The sequence below is a fragment of the Terrapene carolina genome, unplaced genomic scaffold (genome assembly GCF_002925995.2).
Source record: "Terrapene carolina triunguis isolate 2854851 unplaced genomic scaffold, T_m_triunguis-2.0 Scaffold629, whole genome shotgun sequence".
Taxonomy (NCBI): domain Eukaryota; kingdom Metazoa; phylum Chordata; order Testudines; family Emydidae; genus Terrapene; species Terrapene triunguis.
Genome location: NW_020664980.1, coordinates 11,312,879 through 11,331,534, shown reverse-complemented (window position 1 = coordinate 11,331,534; position 18,656 = coordinate 11,312,879). Strand labels below are relative to the sequence as shown.

The following is an 18,656-nucleotide window of genomic DNA, read 5'->3' as shown; positions in this document are numbered from 1 at the left end:
CATGAAAATGATGCCATGGTCCTGGGGGTGATGTGGGTCCTGGAGCAGAAGTGACAGTGGTGAGACACCACCAGAAGAGGGTGCACTGACTAACAGAGCTAATCGTTGGTACAGTCAGCAGGAGGTTCTGTAGTGGTGAGTCACACCCGATCACAGGGTGATTAGAAATTTTGTAGTGGAGTCCAGTAATTTTTTGAAAATATCATAGAATCATAGAATATCAGGATTGGAAGGGACCTCAGGAGGTCATCTAGTCCAACCCCCTGCTCAAAGCAGGACCAATCCCCAACTAAATCATCCCAGCCAGGGCTTTGTCAAGCCTGACCTTAAAAACCTCTAAGGAAGGAGATTCCACCATCTCCCTAGGTAACCCATTCCAGTGCTTCACCACCCTCCTAGTGAAAAAGTTTTTCTTAATATCCAACCTAAACCTCCCCCACAGCAACTTGAGACCATTACTCCTTGTTTGTTCATCTGGTAGCACTGAGACCAGTCTAGATCCATCCTCTTTGGAACCCCTTTTCAGATAGTTGAAATCATCATATTGAATTAAATATGAAGGTGAATATTATAATCAGTACTTATTTTAAAGTTAAACTCAATTTTATACAGCCCCAAAACATTCAGTGTAGCACAGAACTGTATGCTGCAAGTGCACCAACTCCATAGCATTTGTTTGTTAACTAGGTATAGAAATGCAAAATTTATTGTGCATTCTACAAGAATAAGAGAAGTCGAGTATTTACATGACTGTTCTTTGGTGAGTAGTTCAGGTAGAAACTAAAACTGGTGGAAAGGTTTCTTTGCCTTTCTTGTCCTTCAAGGGTTAGATTTTGATACACACTAGTAAATCTCCTTACCCCACTACAAGTAGCCTTATTGAGTAAGGTGCTGCTAAACTGGAGAAAAGATATTAGAATCTGGATCTTATAATATTTGTGTTTGGAATGGGTTTCTGAGACCAGTTTCAAGAAACTGCTGTTCTGAAAAGTCATTTGTCCATATGATATGGCACTAGTTAGTATGGTGAGACATTCAGTATCATCTAGAAATTCCCAGAGACTGGATTATTAGGGGTGAAGCAGAACATGTCAAAAACGAGAAACAAATTCTTGTACCGTGTTTCCCCGAAAATAAGACAGTGTCTTATATTAATTTTTGCTCCCAAAGATGCGCTAGGTCTTATTTTCAGGGGAGGTCTTATTTTTCCTGGAGCTTCGGGGCCTTATATTCCGGGGTGGCCTTATTATCGGGGAGGTCTTATTTTCGGGGGATGTCTTATATTACAGCGAGAGGCAAAACTGGAAGTAGGTCTTATTTTCGGGGGATGTCTTATTTTCGGGGAAACAGGGTAGTAGAGATGAATGCTACATTTTAGCGGAAATGTTGCAGACACCTTAACTGCCACTTTAGGATATTTTTCAAGCTACACAGTGAGGCAGGTTTCTGAGGCTCAATAGTGACATCTTGTGGCCACTTAGAACCAAACCCCCCATTTCCTCTTCTAACCGCTTACATTCTTTGTCTGGTACAGTATCTAAAGATAAAGCTCAACTGTATGCATAGTGTCTCACTTATCCATCTCAGTTTTGTCCTGTCCTGCTTCACCCCTAATAATCCAGTCTCTGGGTATTTCTAGAGGATACTGAATGTCTCACAATATTAACTAGTGCCTTATCATATGGACAAATATACACGAAGGACCAGAAAGGGACGACCACTAAATTTATTTTCCTGTGATTAAACAAGATTGAATTCACTTCTCTATAAATTGAAGACTAGTATTTTAGCTCACTCCACTGCTTACCTTCTCATTTGCTGTTTTTAGACTAAACAGGAGTGAACCATTTGTTGTTTTCTATATCCTATAAATCAGAGATGGAAGAGACAGTTTCAGTCTTCTAGTTTTATCTCCCTGCCAGTGTATGATTTTTTTCTGATTGTACCCATCCTATTGTACACAGAGTGTACCAGGGAAGGTGGGGAGTGGATGTTAGAAGGGTGGCAAACCCTCTTCTCTTACAAAAAGTGCACTGGATAGGATTCCACAGACTGACCAAAGCTTTCCCTTCTGTACCTTCCTGTGTGTTGTGTGCCACCTGACTACCATCCTCTCCCCAGAGGTGGCTGCATTGCAGGGCTGCTGTAAATATTTAGGTTATGAACTAGCAAGTGCTCCATATGCGGAATTCTCATTGATTTTATCCGGTCTGTGTTCAATTGCAATGCGAGGACCAGGTTGATGGTTAGTACAGTAAAGCATTTGGGGCTCCTTCCAGCTCAGAGGTGCTATATAAATAATTCATAGTATGTATGACCTGTGCAGAATTCAAATGAGCCAGATTTCAAATCAGTGAGATGTGAAACTTAAGTCTCAATGACACACACACCCCAAAACCCTTCGTCACCAGACAAAGACCTAAACTGCCTCAAACCCACAAAACCTCACTCTCCAGAGTCTCTCGGTCTGACTGACCATGGGACACGGCCAGCTGCTCAGTACTTGGCATCCAGGCAGTGGTTAATTTGTAATGAAAGAGGTGCCGGGGCTCAAGCAATTTTTTTACGTTCATAACTGATGCAGCAAGCCCAGAGGTGCTGGGGCTATGAACTGCCGGGGCTATGAACTGCCAGGCCTAGAGGTGCCGGAGTGCAGCCCTGGCATAAATTAAGCACTGCATCCAGGATGCAACAAGCAGAACTCTCGCAGCTCCCCCCGATGCTTTTCGTAAGAGGCGCCAGGGTTTGTCCCAAATCCGGATTCTGCTGCACGTCCACACGGGGCGGCTGGGAGCTCTGCCCCAGAAAAAGGAGCAGGAGGGGCAGAGCAATGCAGAAGCGGAGTGAGGGGCAGGGCCTAGGGAGTGGCTCTCCACCAGCCCTTATGCGTTGCTATGGGAACAACCAGCGCGAGGACGTGTCTGGAGCAGCGGGCGCCGCCGTTCCCCCAGGCGCCGGCCCACGCTCTCCGCCAAGTCTGCCCCAGCCCACGGCTCCGAGGCAGCGAACGCGCGCTTGGCACGGACCTCGTCCGACCCCGTAGGGGGCGGCTCCTTCGGCTGCTGCCTCGGGTCTCTTAGCAACCGTAGCCGGGGCAGGAGCCGCTGGGCCGAAGGTCGGTAGGGGCCGAGGGCAGGGTGTGGGGTAGTGCGTGGCCCGCTCTACCCCCGGGCTCCGACCCGCGGGGGGGGCTCACCCACCGGGACTGAGGGTCTGCGGGCTTCCGTGCGGGGAGAGGGGCTCGCTGGGCGCAGGGCCGGGGTAGCCTGGGGAGAGGGCTGGCTACGGGGCCAGGCAGCGATCCCCTGCCCTTCCCCGGGGGCAGCGCTGCACGAGTGCCCGGGGGCAGCAGGGGCAGATTCTGCTCCCCTTCCCGTTCAGCGCCGCAGGAGAGCGGGGTGGGGTGAGTCCGTGGGTCGGTCTCGCGTGGCAGATCCTGCAGCGCTCCCCACCAGCGCAGCCCTCCCTATTGTGAGGCTGGATGAGTGAGAGCAAGCCTGGTTTTGGTACCATGTCATGCTGATTGGGGGGGGGGGGTCCAATCCCACGTGTCTTGCACACACACAGATTCCTACCGACTGCAAAGGGAGCGCTAGGAGCTGCAGGATCGGGCCCCTTGTTTTGCTTCTCTTCCAACGACACCCCGGCGTTAAAGAACGAAATGGTTTAAACTAAGAACCAGCTCTTTTCTGCACGGATCCCGCTGTGGTATCTCACATGAACGAAGTATTGGCCAGTTAAAATCCATTTTCAGGGAATAAACCTCTCATTTCTCTCTGGTGGTTTGACACCTCAGCCAGGACAAGCCCTTCAGGTGTTTTGGATTGGACCCTAGCACAAGTGCTTGTATATATTTTTATTTTATGAGCTCATTAATGGCCTGACATAGTTTGATTAGGAAATTATAAGCTTCTCTTGAGCACTTAATTTAAACATAAGAGCATAGTACTGTACAAGTGAGAAAGACGTTGAAGTTTAGTTGGGCCGGATCAGAGTAAAAGGGTCCCAGCCTTCATTCAAGTGAACAGTGCTTTATTGCCTTTGGCTTCAGTGGGCCAATGTGAGTGGCTACGGGTTGCAGGATTGAGCACTTTCTGCAGCCCTGCATCTCCCACAGTTCTGCTAGTCTGGGTGCTCCCCTCCATACTGAAGGCAATGCAAAGCTGTGACACAGTGTTTGCTGGCCACTCCTCCTTCTCCCACTTACCCAGAGGCACAGATGTCAAGGGGCAGTTTGTTTTCTCGTAATCTTTTTTTGTCTTTATTATTTTTTTAACCATTTTCAGGCAATAGCGAGCTTTTTTCTTTGTTCCAAACCTTCTGCGTGGTTTAGGATTTGTGCAGCATCAAGGCCACAGCTGTGGGGAGCCCCTGCAGCAGTGCTTCCCTGCTGAGCTCCTCTGCCCCCTTTTAGGCATGGCACAGCAGCTGTGCAAGTACAGGCAAAGCACAAAAGGTGCTCAATATGTGAGGGAGCTTTCCCAGGCTTGGCAGAGGGTATATTATGTCCAGCTTGCTCCCAATCAGCCGACCCTAGCGCTGCTAGGACACAGGACTCTGAGTTGGACAGGCATGTTGGGGCCCCTACTCCCCCCAAATAGCCATGAGTCCACTGCAAAAGTCACAGAGCAGAACAGGGAGAGGCTCTAAGGAGGAGGAGGACTTTATCCAGATGGCGCAGAGGAGGAGGTAAGTCTTGGGGGTCACACAGGACCACACAGTTAAGACCCTTGCAGGGCTACTGGTCCTCTTCCACAAGTCTTGAAATGGGTCTTAAGCGCCTTAGGAAGATAAGCAGGGCTTATAACCAGCCCCTTCCCTCCCAATTAGAGCCAGGGAACTCTGATAATGAGACCCCATCCCCTGCTTGGGGGAGTGAGACACTGAAAGGAAGGACTCAGGGGGAGAAGTTTCTAGAGAGCTCCGGGCTGTGCACAAGGCAAGCTGCAAAAGATCGTGCCCTGATTACAGCCAAGCAGTAATCCTCTTAAAGTAGACCAAAAAGCCCAAAAGAACTAAAAAGGGAAAGAAAAGATACAAAAAATCCAGAAGGTACTGTCCTTTGACTTGGACTCCTCTACCAAGGAAGGAGAGATTTTCAGGCTTTGAATCTGAGTAGGACTTGTAAAAAATGGAACAACTTTTTTCCCCCCTGTGAAGTTTGAGGCCATGTGCAAAAAGGTTGTGGTCACAATCCAGATCCATCCTGAGCAGATTCCTGAGGATAAGCCTCAAAGCAAATACCTTTCCTCAAAATCTTAACCCAAGGCAGCAATTATCCTGTATTTCTCTTTTGAGGATGCGATCAGGGAGGAATAGGAAAAACCTGATGCAGATACCATATTAACAAGCTTACCTTAGGGTCTGCAAGCTGCAAGAATCAAAGAATGCTCTTACTGAAGTCTCAGAAGGAATCAAGGCACACTCCACAAGATCTATAGCAGCGATTCTCAACCCCCGGGCTGCGTGCAGCCCAATTAGCAGATAGCTGTGGCCCAGCTCAGCTCTGGGCTAAAGGGCTGGCCCGCGTGGGGTGCGGGTTCCCGGCTGCCCAGTGCAGTGGGGTCTGGGCTACCCAGCTGCCTGGCCCCACAGGGTCAGGGGTCTGGGGCTGCCAGGTGGACCCACGGTCTGGGGCAGCTGCCCGGCCCTGAAAGCTTTGGGGCAGCTGCCCGGCCCCACAGTGTTGGGAGTCTGGGGCAGCCCCACAAGCTCCGGAGTCTGGGACTGTCGCCCAGCTCCAGGACAGCTGGCCAGCCCCATGTGACGGGGTTCCGGGGTGGGCAGCCAGCTGGCCCCACACAGGGTCCTAGGTCAGTGTCCGGGCTGCCGCTGCCCTGCCATCCAGCCCCTGCGGCCCAGATAACACATTGTGGGCTGCATATGTGGCCCACAATGATAAAGAAGTTGAGAACCACTGATCTATAGCAACTTCATGGACAAAACGAGCAAGTGCTTTCACTGCCGAGATATGCAGAGCAGACACATTGGCATCAGCTAACACTTGTATCAGACTTTCTGTCTTCCTCATAAGCCTTCTTTGGCAGAAAGGTGTTACAGGCAGTGGCCCAGTAATAGTATTGCTTTCTGAGCAACCTCTGTGGGTGTGGGGGATTTCTCTTCTATCTCCTATGTATGAGTAATCTGTCAAATTTTAGAAAGGTAATATAACAGAAGGTGCTGGTATGTAATTGCATGTTCAGCTAACAAGAATGTAATGTAAGTATAATAAAACACTGTCTTTTCTGTAAGGGAGAAGCACTGGAAATTTAATCTTGAAGCAAAGATGCAAGCGTTAATGCCTGAGCCTCAGATTTATGTAGAAAGAACTCTGGCCCTCATCAAACCAGATGTAATTGACAAAGAAGAAGAAATAGAAGATATAATTCTCAGATCAGGATTCACCATTGTTCAGGTAATATGCCGTACATAAAACAAGGTTCTGCACACTGTTGGTTTTGATTTGAAGTTTGTTTATGGTCTGATAAGCAAGATGCAAACACCACCAATTTGGTTGACTTAATGTACTGTTTCTACACACATGCACAACATACATCATTTGAAAGCTTATGTCTACTTTACGATGAGGTATGATGTGGCGCTGTCACCTGGTACCATTACCATAGAAATGGGGATAAACACTAACACTAACATCATCATGTTAAAAAGGCCACTATGAAATATTTGCATTCATTTCTGTTAGTCTAATGAATCTATGTATTATTTCAAGACATAAAATTGGATTTCTCTGTTACCTTAAAGCATCATGACAACAATCCAAAGGGTACAACAAAATCTAATACATTTGTACAGGTATGACTGAAATGTAACAGCACTGGGGACATTTCTAGTCAACATCATTATCATCCATCTTGTTCATCATTGTGATCTCTGTCAAGAGGGCGCGGATTATCACAGTCTTCGTTACATAAACAAGTACACCGTTCTGTGCTGGGAAGATTGTCCTGAGTACAGACGTCAATGATTGTGCAGCGATCCCTTCTTTTACAGGCACAGATAAGATCTTGTATAAGCTCAGATGCCATTGGGCCCTTGAAGAAGCAGTTCATCATCCACCTATTTCCATCCATATTGCAATGGTGATCCAATATCTTGTTTACCTATGTGTGAAGACATCCAAATCTGTGTTTGCCAAGATGCTCTTTTGACATGTTCTTCAAACTGTCCTCACCTGGTGGGAGTTGGCCAGTTACTTGTCCTTTTTGATGGCTAGATTGAGGTACAAACAACTAATGTCTCTGGGGGTCTCCTTTCCTTTCTTGCTCTGGTCATACAGCACTGCTACCAACTTCCTTGCTGCCCATCACTTTCTCCCAGTTTGACAAGATCTCTGAAGCAGTAAGATCCCTTTGTTTTGACAGTATTAAATACAGATTTTGTTCCCAATACCAAATAGGGATGACCGAGTCACATCCTGCTAATGTGTGTTCAGCAAGAAATATGTTGCAGAAATCAGGAGTGAGTGAGTCACAAATTGCATGCACAGGGTATGAAGCAGTGCTTGTCAGTGTGCTGGTAATAGTGCCTGTTTCAATCTACATGTTATCTTTGTGTTCCAGCAAGATCCAAAATATCTGTATCAGGTGACCTAATTACTATGGCTTCTTTGACACCAAGAGATCCAAAAGCCATGTTGGCACATACATCATGCAGAAGCATCCTTGTATCCACTTTCTCTTCAGTACTGTACAAATCTTGAGCTTCTTCACCACGTCTGCTAGTGATGGACTTTGCTACTTCGCCATTGGAAAAGGCTCCAGCGAGGAGTGTTTGTGTTGGAGGTGCTCCTACCCTCTCAGTGCATTTTGAACAATATGTTCACAGAGGAGTTTTACAAGTGACTGCTTGTATGCCACATTTTGAAACTTTTTCCATGGAAGCACAGAGCATCCACCAATCACCTGGTATTTCTTGCATCCAGTCTTAGATCCTGTCCTGGCTCTCTCTTCATGAAGTTTTCACAGAGTTACAGTTGTCATATCTGTCAAAGACTTCAGTTACAGAATCAGCTTTGTCAAATCCTTTTAGGACCTGCCTCAGGTATTCAGCAGCCAATTCACTGAATGTGTGGAATTTGTCTCCAGCCATAATTTGTATGAAAACCATGTCATCTCTGATGTACACTGATTTCTTTGTTGCATGCTCTTAGCTCATGGATTTCTTCAGCTTGAGTTTCCAGATGATGCCCTAATTAAGTTTTGTCTGCTCAGAGTTCCATGAGCATACAAGAAGGACATAGACTTAGGTCCTACTGGGTGACTAAGGCTAGGTCTACACTACTGGGGGGGTCGACCTAAGATACGCAACTTCAGCTACGTGACTAGCGTAGCTGAAGTTGCGTATTTTAGGTCGACTTACCTGGCTGTGAGGACGGCGGCGAGTCGACTGCTGCCGCGCCGCCGTCGACTCCGCTTCCGCCTTTTGGCGCGGTGGATTTCCGGAGTCGACGGCAGAGCGATCAGGGATCGATTTTATCGCGTCTTCACTAGACGCGATAAGTCGATCCCCAATAGATCGATTGCTACCCGCCGATCCGGCGGGTAGTGAAGACGTGCCCTAAGAACGCTTGCCATTGAAACATCATCTCTGCATCTTGCTAAGGACAGGGCTGTGCAGAAAACAATTTCTGGACTGATAACTGCTGTGATTCTCTGTCCCTTGTTAGAGTTATATTTGGTCTAGGCCATTTCAGCATCAGCGTCGCCTTCTGCTCCCGCCGGTGGGTGCTCGACCCCCGGCTCCAGCCCCGCTCTGACTCCATCCCTGCCCAACTCCCTCCCGCCTCTGCCCTGCCCCCATTCCAACCCCTTCCCCAAAGTCCCCGCTCCAACTCTGCCCCCTCCCTGCCCCTATTCCGACTCCTTCCCCAAATCCCCGCCCCGGCCCTGCCTCTTCCTCACCTCCTCCCCTGAGCGCTCCACGTTCCTGCTCCTCCCCCTCCTTCCAAGCACGCTGCCAAACAGCTGTTTGGCGGCGGCAAGGCAGGAAGCACTGGGAGTTAGGCGGAAGAGCGGGGATGCAGTGCGCTCTGGAGGAGGCGTAGGAGGAGCTGGGGCGCGGGGGGAGGAAGCTTGGCTGCCAGTGGGTGCAGAGCACCCACTAATTTTTCCCTGTGGGTGCTCCAGCCCCAGAGCACCTATGGAGTCGGCACCTATGCATTTCAGCTAATGTTTTGACGCCAGGTTTCTTGACTAGGCTGAAGAGGCTATGTGTCTCATCAGAATCAAGTACACCTCTCACAAATCTCTCAATTTGTTCTTCACCAACAGCTGCTATTTTCAGTAGAGAATCTTGTACATCTGTTACATGCAATCTAGTAGATATATTGATAAGCATCTCTGAATGTGATTCAGGGTCAAATGAGTTTTTGTCATATTGTTGATGACATGGTTGGTGAGATCTCTCACATGTTCCTTGTCACTCTACAGTACAGAAGCAAGGACTTGTTTGTGGATTTTGTCTTCACTACTTCTTGTTAGGCGACTTCTTTCTCTCTTAGCTTTTGCATATTCATAATAAGAAGTTGTGTATTGTCATCTCTAACACCAGGGGTGAAAGTAAGGTGGTACCAGTAAAAGGTAGCCGCCAGTACCGGCCCGTACCGCTGACTTTAACGTCACTTTAACGTCGCTGCCCCTTTTGTCCCCCCCCATCGGCGGCCCTGATGGCGCAAAAGGGGCAGTGATGACCCAGCAGGGCTGCTGATGAGGGGTGGAAAAGGGGCAGCGACATTAAAATGGCCGCCGATTGCGGGGGGGATGGCAAAAGAAATAGCTGTCCTTGGGCCGCAATTTAAAAGGGCATGGGGCTCCGGCTGCCGCTACCGCCCTGGGCCCCTTAAATAGCTGCTGGAGCCCCAGGCAGCGTGGGCCAGGGAGTGCAGATGGACTGGCTGGGTGATGCTGACCCCCCCAGCCCCGCCCCTTCTGCCCGAGGTCCTGCCCCTTCCGGGGGGGCCAGAGCGGCCCCGTACTGGTAAGAGCTCCATTTTACTTTCACCCCTGTTTAACACTAATACTAACCTGTGTATAAGTGTCACTGAATTCAAAAGCTAGTTTCTAGAATATTTCAAAGGCTAGTACTGCATGTATAGGCAATTATAAATTAAAACCTTCTATGAGGCAGACTAGATGCTACATTATATGTACAAAAGCTTACAAATGAAGACGCATTCCTTTAGGCATTCTCACATATTTATATCTACCCACTATGCAGTACAAATTATGGGCACGCAATCTACTGTTACTGGTGAACAACCTTCAGTGTTAGACTGATCTGGTCAGCCAATTTCAACTGAAAAAATAGAAAACTATTATAATCACTTGCGACACTTTGACAATTAAGAATATGCCATGTGAAAACATTTCATGTTAGTATATTGCAAAATGTTGCTATTCCCTGTCTTTGCCAAATGTAACTGATACACACCACATTAAGGTGTTGAAATTAATTTAAACAGTAAAAACTGTAGTCATAGTCATGTTGTAGTATTTCTAGAACTGTGCAAAAAATGATACTTGCTCATTTTGGGTACTATAGTTTCAGGCTTATGACACCACTTGACAGCTCAACATCATGCTTCATCTAAACATACATAAAATAAGCTTTCAAATGAGGGTACATTAAACTCCAAAAATATGGCCCTTTTTGGAGAATTGCCTCACGCCTAAGAAAAGTGATTTAAAAAATAGCATCTTGCTGTTCCATATTTATTGTCTCAGTGGGTTCTATAGGCAATAGCATCCCGAGGTTCCATATTTTTTATACCTGGGAGTTCCATATAAAATGGCTTAGTTTACAAGTGGAGATGTTGGAACAATTTTGATGGTGATCATGGAAACTATAGAAACCATGTATGTGGTGTTTGTTATTACTACTTCAAGCCCAGGGGTGCGGCAGTACCCCCCAGCACTCATAGTTCCAGCACCACTGTTTACAAGTCAGAACAAGGCTCTTCTAACTGCCAGCACTGTAAATAAAACATAGTCTCTGAAAATCAATTAGTACTCTATATATCAGCAACCACCATCAGCAGAAGGAAAGATTCTGTTAGTACAAATGAGCTGGTAATTATGCTCAGGGCCGCCGAGAGTGGGTTCGGGCCCCGGTGAAATAATTTTTTTGGGCCTCCCAGCAAGGGCGGACTGGCGAAACAGGGCCGACGAGGGTGGGGGCGAAGCTAGGGAAGCCGGGCCCGGGCCCCCTTCCAGACCGCCGGGCCCCGGTAATTTGTACCGGCTTTCCCCCTCTCCAGGGCCGGCACCAGCCCAGCAAGCAGGTGCTTGGGGTGGCCAAGGGGAAGGGGCGGCACGTCAGGCTGTTCGGCGGCAATTCGGCAGCGGATCCCTCTCGGAGGGAAGCACCTGCCCCAAATTCCTGCCAAAGAAGAAAGCAGCATGGTGGAGCTGCTGCCGGAGTGCCGCCAATCGCAATTGCGATCACGGCTTTTTTTTTTTCCCGCCGCTTGGGGCGGCAAAAACCCTGGAGCCAGTCCTGCCCCCCTCTCATTGGCCCTGATTATGCTGCTGCTGCAAGAGGTGGCACAGAATGCAGCTTTCATAGAAACATTGACTCTGCATTGCTGGCTGCAGGGAAAACATCGGGTTTGCCAATAAACTCTGTACCCGTGACTTTGACAACATATAGGGAGCAGATACGTGCAGTGTCAAGCAACAATTTAAACTGAATCACTTTTCTAAGAATACAGCAGAACCTCACCAAGTCTTTTCTGTTGTGTGCATTTGCTAAGTTCATTGCAATTCATTGATTTGCAATGGGTTTCCCAGTCACTGCAGTTTTTAAACTCTCTCATTATAGAACAGAAGTGAATTAACCCTGTCACTTCAAGATGGAAGCAGAGGCACCACCTTCCCTTGCAGCCTCAGGAGCAGCTCTGATGTGAACCAGGAGCATTCTGAGCAGCGTTTATCTCTTTACTGCCACAACTGCCAAACACCTGGCCACCTGCTGCATTGCAGGGGAGAGAGGAGAGAGTAGCTCTTGTTCCTCCATTGCCTGCTTCCCTGCCAGGCCATTGGAGGCTCAGTGGGAGCTGGATAGAGGATCAACTGGCGGTGGCTGAGCCTAGGGAAATGTCTAGCAAAGGATGTTCCAGGAGCTGTGGGGAGGGAGTTAAAAGAGTTGGCAGTGTCACTTCTATGCCAGCAGGAACTCCCAGTAGCAGACTGATAGGGTGCATTTGCTCCTTTTTCACTGCAGAAGAAGCAAAGTGGAGCAAAGATGTACCCCAAAGTGTGGATTGTGGTCTCTGGACCTCTGAATCAATATGTGCAGCTCTCGGGCTGTAAAGGTTGGGTATCACTGGCTTAAAGTAATTACTGTTCATTGGATATTAGGAACTGGCCACTAGATGTCACCATTATACAGCTATATTGAATTATTTTGTCTTTTAGAGGTGGCAGTTCAGAAACCTAAGTGGAGCAAGTTGAGCTGCTCAGAAACAGCCTGATAGACAAGTAAACCCTTTTATTCTGCTCAGTTGAAATTGTTCTTTCTCAGCCTATCAAATTCCAGCTACTAAAATAGTAGGTGTCAAGTATAGTATATTTGTGCTATGGAATTATATATGAACCTTTAATGGAGTGAGGACTAGAAAACTTTACTTTTTTTTTTTCTTTTTCCAAAATTATAATTTTCTGTATCACTTTTAGTACATCAGCAAAGTCCCCCCCCCCACCCTCCAAACGTATTTTATTTGCTTTACATGTAATGCATCAAATTTCAAAAAGATAAAATCTGAGACCTGGTAACGTGCAGTGCTTAAAGTTTTCTGTGAGGTGCCCAGTGACCTCAACATTAAAGTCAATAGTAACTGAAGGTGCTCCGTATGTCAGAGGGTTGGACTCAAAGAGCACAAATTTCCCTTTAATTTCTTTTGCTTGCTTTCTTTAGTGAATGTTGTATGCTTGCTCATTCCCCACTAATAATCTGCCACTGATCATCTGACCCACTGATATATATATTATATACTTTGAATGAAAAATAGAACAGTTCTATAGGTAGTGGTCTAGGATGAAGAGAAGATTGCATAAAAGTGCAAAATAGTACTGGTGAGCTGAATAATTAAACCACAGACCACTGATAATACATTCAGTTTCTTGTATATAGTCTAATTAGAATAATGCATTAGATCAAACATCAATTTTAAAAATGCCATAGTATGTTTATGGTTAGAAAATTGACTAAAATGACATAATCTTATTCAGACGACCTGCTCTTGTGTATATTCTGATTTGTGTCTGCTTAATTTACTGACAAAAAGTAAGTTTTTACTATTACTCCTGTAAGCACTGCAGAACCAATACAGCTCTGGGAGAGTGAGCTGGATTATTTGCCCAGTTGTACATCAACAGAAATTGACATTTCCATTTGCGGAATATTTGTTACTACTTGAGACAGAAATATAAACTGGTCTTTCAGAGCCCAGTTGAGCTTGCAGGGGTGGCGGTCAGAAAAAAATGTTTTACTTTGTACGTTGCTGACATTTTATGTAGAAGCTACTAAGACACAAACATGAGATCCCACAATACCATTTTGTCACATTTCAGCATGTTTTAAAGAAGACATAATGGCTGCTGATGAATAACTTAATTTAGGAAATTGGAGCGTTGTAATTCATTACAAGTGCTGGAAAATATAAATTCTGCAATATAGCATTTTTACATAAATCTTGGTGTTGTTCATCCATGAATAATATAATATATGATTAAAATAGAAGCTTACTTTTTCCTTTTCTTTGTTTTCTAGAAACGAAAGCTCCAACTAAGCCCAGAGCAATGCAGCAACTTTTATGCAGATCAATATGGCAAAATGTTTTTTCCTAATTTAACAGCATATATGAGTTCTGGGCCTTTAGTTGCTATGGTTCTTGCCAGACATAATGCTATCGCTTACTGGAAAGAGTTGATTGGACCATCAAATAGCATAAGAGCTAAGGAAACACACCCTGACAGGTAACTTACTGAAGAATAGACTTAGGGTCAAATCCTGGCCTCATTGAAGTCAAGGGGAGCTTTGCCATTCACTTCACTAGGGTGAGGATTTCACCCTTACGGTACAAAATTAATAAAGGTTTGGGCCAACCTTTTTCATTTTGAAATTATGGCACAAAAAAGAAGCAAAAGATTTTGTTAACTGGACCTCACTTATTGTATTTATTGCAATCTGAATGAGAATGTAAATACTGGAAGGGATTTGAGATAGCCATCCAAACACTTCTCTCTGTTGCTTTTAGTTTAAGAGCAATCTATGGGACAGATGATCTGAGGAATGCAGTTCATGGCAGTATCCGATTTTCCTCAGCAGAAAGAGAAATTCGATTCATGTTTCCTGAAGGTACAGAGTTATCATTTATTTGTCTATAAACTGCAAGTCGTCTTTAGGCGTGTATGGCTCCTGCCCTATTCCTACCTGTCTGTAGCCAAACATTCAATAAAGAACCTAGACTCATAAAGGGGGTTTGAAAAATGTTTTAGAACAGTTTGGTCCCGTTTTCATTGACTAACTAAACCAAGGGTCAGCAACGTTTGGCAGGGTAAGCACCCTAGCGGGCCGGGACAGGCCAGTTTATTTACCTGCTGACGCGGCAGGTTCGGCCGATCGCGGCCCCCACTGGCCCCCGTTCGCCGTCCCGGGCCAATGGGGGTGGCGGGAAGCCGCGGCCAGCACATCCCTCACCCGCGCCACTTCCCGCCGCCCCCATTGGCCTGGGACGGTGAACCGCGGTGAGTGGGGGCCGCGATTGGCTGAACCTGCCGCGTCAGCAGGTAAATAAACTGGCCCGGCCCGCTAGGGTGCTTACCCTGGCGAGCCGCGTGCCAAACGTTGCCGACCCCTGAACTAAACTATGACTGAGGAGCTATGCCACGTGGAGCAGAAAATAGCAAAATCTATTTGATGAGCCACCCAAATCACAGTGGTTGGGAATTAATTTCCCTTCTGCCTCACAGATACTGCAAATGCCCCTCTATGGCATTGGAATTGGGGCAGGCAAATTCAGGGAATGGGAGGAACCATGGAGCTACTTCATTTCAGCATGTTTCACTGGGAGCAGAGTGGCTTTCCAAGTGAAAATCTGCCCCAGAGTTACTGTTGATCTGATATGGTTGAATTCCCTCTTCTGAGACTGGGGTATGGGGATTCATGCTCATCTACTCGTGGAGGGTCACATGGCAGTACAATTCAGGAGCCAAGTTCCAACTGGCGTGGACAAAGGCACCTGTGAGCTTTGAGGGACAGAGCCCTTTGCTTGTTCCATAGGTTGAGGGGAAAGATGACACAATCCTCAAAGGAGTGATTCTAAGGAAAATCTATGATTAGATATTCATGGAGTTTAATATCCACTACACCAGAAGACCAAATAGGAGTAGCATGTGGTCCTGAGTTTAAAACCATTTTAGCTGAAACAATGTTTAAACAGAATTCAAACCACTTGAAATCCTGTCTCAAAGCCTGTTGCAGGTCTTTCTTTAGTATGAATGTTAGTCTCTCTTTTCCCCTGGAGATCATGCATTTTCCTTCTTCAGAATCCCATGTAAACCATTCTACCTCCTGTCCCTTGCCCCACAATAAAAATGCAATATCTGATGTAGGTCCTTCAGGGTGACAAGAACCAGTTCCACAGCAGTTATGGGGCACTGAAGAAGTAGCCCCCAATGGATTCTCCTTTGCCCAATAAATATCCAGTGAAGTGGGTGGGTCCTCAATTAGTCTTATTTCTTCCTCTCCCCCAATCAACTAAAGGGTGCTTTTTTTTCCCCCCGGGACCAACCACCGCCAGCGTACCATCACCCAAGATACAATATCCAGGAGCTCCATCCCTCTTAGAATTGCTTTGGGGGCAACACACTGCAGTAGTTCTGTGTCATGGTGTATGTCTTGCAGAGAAGCCATACAAAGGGTTAAGTATTATCAATTACAAGGAAAATATAACCACGGTTATAAACATTTGAAAGAAAGTAATTTTTTAACATTATAAGCAACTTGCTTTGCAATAATTCAACTCACATGGCTATGCTTTCCAGTGATTATTGAGCCAATTCCAGTTGGACAAGCTGCTAAGGATTACCTGAACCTCTATGTCAATCCTACACTACTGGCTGGGCTCACCGAGCTTTGTAAGCAGAAACCAGCAGATCAATTGGTATGTATTCTGTCATACAAAATTCTTACCTTGTGTTAGGTTTGCTTTATGGTGAGGTTCATGGTTCCTTATAATATTTCGAGGAAAGCTGCTTTGCCTCTTTTTTTGGTAGAAATCAAGGGCCAGCTAAGGTATACGGATGTCAAATATCTGCCTCTCCACCTAGTTTAGCTGGGAGAAACCAGCTGGTACCAATGGGCATGAGTGAGATTAAATGCTTTGTGACAGTTTGCTAATACAGAGAATATTCAGTGAAGCTTTGGCAGCTTTTTAGAAATAAATAAATAAATATATGCAAGCTCCCTCAAAAGAGATTTCTGTATTTTAACTTCTGCTATAGGTGCTACAATTAGTAATATCCAATTCACTGCTTATCTTAGGTAGGGACTCTCTTGGTCATGTGATCACGTTCACCCTCGTTAACATAAACTTTGACCCCTGAGGAGTTCTCCAATGAAACCATCTACAGTTGTCCAACAGTTTTCTTATGACCCCTTTTCAGTCATCTATACTGCTGCAATGAATTCAGTATAAAAGCCCCAAGTCACTGACTAAACCTCTTGACCTTCTGTCATCATTAGTCCCCTTAAATAAGCATCTTATCCAAAGCCCATTGAAGTGAATAGAAAGACTCCCATGTGACTGCATGAATTTTGGTCCAGGACATAAAATCTTTAATTTTCGTCCAAGTTGAAAAATTTAGGAGTCTTCCTTGCCCCTTAACTATGCTAACTTTTTACTCCTACATCATCTTGTTTGTACATCTGCCATCACTGTTCTCTTTGCCTTGACTCTCCCTCTGCTGAAATACTTATTCTTGTTGTTTTAATCACGTCTCTAAAATACAGTAACCTATAACCTCTGCCTCCCAACTGCACCGCTTTCTGTCACTGTGTATGAATTCAACTGTTTTGTGTTTAGTGTTCAGATCTGCTCAGTGCCTTAGTCCCTTTGCTTCTTCAGTTTCGATTTTCCCTGTAACCTGCTAGGATTATTTTATTTAGTCTACCTGTCTGTAACCCTTGACAAAGCATTGTGTTCATATCTGATACTAATCCCTGCTTCCATTTCCCTTCTACTACTCTATCAATTCTCCTCTCCCTTCACAGTACTGTAAGCAGTTTACTAGTACTTAGCACTTGACATCCACTAATTAGTGTTCAACAGCCCTATGAAGTATGCAAGTATGTGTGATAAACTCCATTTTACAAATGGAGAAATCAAGGCAGAGAGGTTAAGTAGTTTGCCTAAGGCCAGAGTGAGTCATTAGCAAATGGAATTAGAACTCAGGCATTCCTGCCTCTCACATTTGTGCTTAGATACCATTACAGTTTGCTAGAAAATTTACATGATGTGCTGCGTTTTCAAAAAGTACCAGAACATCACATTTGTTGACTTCTCTAGGGCTCCATTTCCTGCCTGTAAGGGTTACTGTAAGATACTCAAACATGATTGCAGTGTAGAAAGTTGTGACACTGACTTTGTATGAAGGGCTCAACGTGTTGAAGTAGCTGGCAGGGTTGATAGAACTGACATAATTAATAATACTTTTCTGTAAGCATTTGAGTGCATATTCTATTCAAAATAGAATCCTCATACTTATTGTTTGTACTGAGGTAGGGCTAAAATGCCCCTGTACAAACACTTACATAGAGAGATTCCCTGACATGAAAAGTCTAAAATGCATTTTAAGCAGCTCAAGACTGAAGAGCAATATGTAGTATGAACAGATTAAAAAGGCAAACTTGGTAACTAGAGTTTATGACTTACTATAAACTGGGATGTACAGTTCTGCATACTTTAATAGTGTCTCAAACAAAGGGTGTGTTTAGTAGTGTCTGTATCAAAATAGTGCCCTTAATAAAAAGGGTCTGTTTTTATGGGAGTGAAATGGTTTTTAATGTTTTCTTTATATAGTTATAGAAGTGACATTGAAGATCTTTTCATCCTGTAGATTTGGTTTGCTGATTGGTTGATAGAACATAATCCCAATAAACCTAGGCTACAGCAGAGGATAACTGTGGAAGAACCTTAAGGATGAAAGTCCAATGGAGATTTTGTCAAACACTATCAAATAAGATGCTTATTAGTATAATTTTAAGTGTATCCTTTGAATTTGTAATGAATATTACATGAAATAAATGTTAGTGTTATAACCAACTATAAATTGACTAGTAATCATTGGATAAGTTGAACTAGTAATTATTTGTTTTAGGATCTATTCCCGTTAAATTAATAAATATAGAATCACATGCTGCAACTTATTGTGCTGGGTGATAAATGACATCATACTTTTAGTGACATTTTCCCTCTCTGCCTTGGTTTAACCTACCCATAGAGAACCAAGTTCTTATTTACACCATCGTACATCCAAAGTAATTCAATTGTTTCCAATGAGTGACTCAAGTGGCTGTTTCCAAAAGACACTTTTGACCTGTACTTTGTGAAATCAGGCCTTGCTTACAGCATCTGC

General features: G+C 45.2%; 1 protein-coding gene across 3 annotated transcripts; it reads left to right on the top strand.

Annotated features, from left to right (window-relative positions):
• The first annotated feature begins 3,049 nt into the window (after positions 1–3,049).
• On the top strand, positions 3,050–18,279 carry NME5 (NME/NM23 family member 5). 3 transcript variants are annotated; one of them, XM_024202083.1, is made up of 6 exons: positions 3,050–3,115; positions 6,253–6,415; positions 13,789–13,994; positions 14,276–14,376; positions 16,065–16,183; positions 18,138–18,279. In XM_024202083.1, exons 2-6 carry the CDS (start codon positions 6,287–6,289, stop codon positions 18,216–18,218), a joined length of 636 nt encoding a protein of 211 aa, XP_024057851.1. In that variant the 5' UTR covers positions 3,050–3,115; positions 6,253–6,286; the 3' UTR covers positions 18,219–18,279. The 3 variants fall into 3 exon arrangements, with proteins under 3 accessions (XP_024057851.1, XP_024057852.1, XP_024057853.1); XM_024202084.2 differs by having other exon boundaries at positions 18,101–18,227; XM_024202085.1 differs by lacking the exon at positions 18,138–18,279 and adding an exon at positions 18,107–18,120.
• Positions 18,280–18,656: the final 377 nt, after the last annotated feature.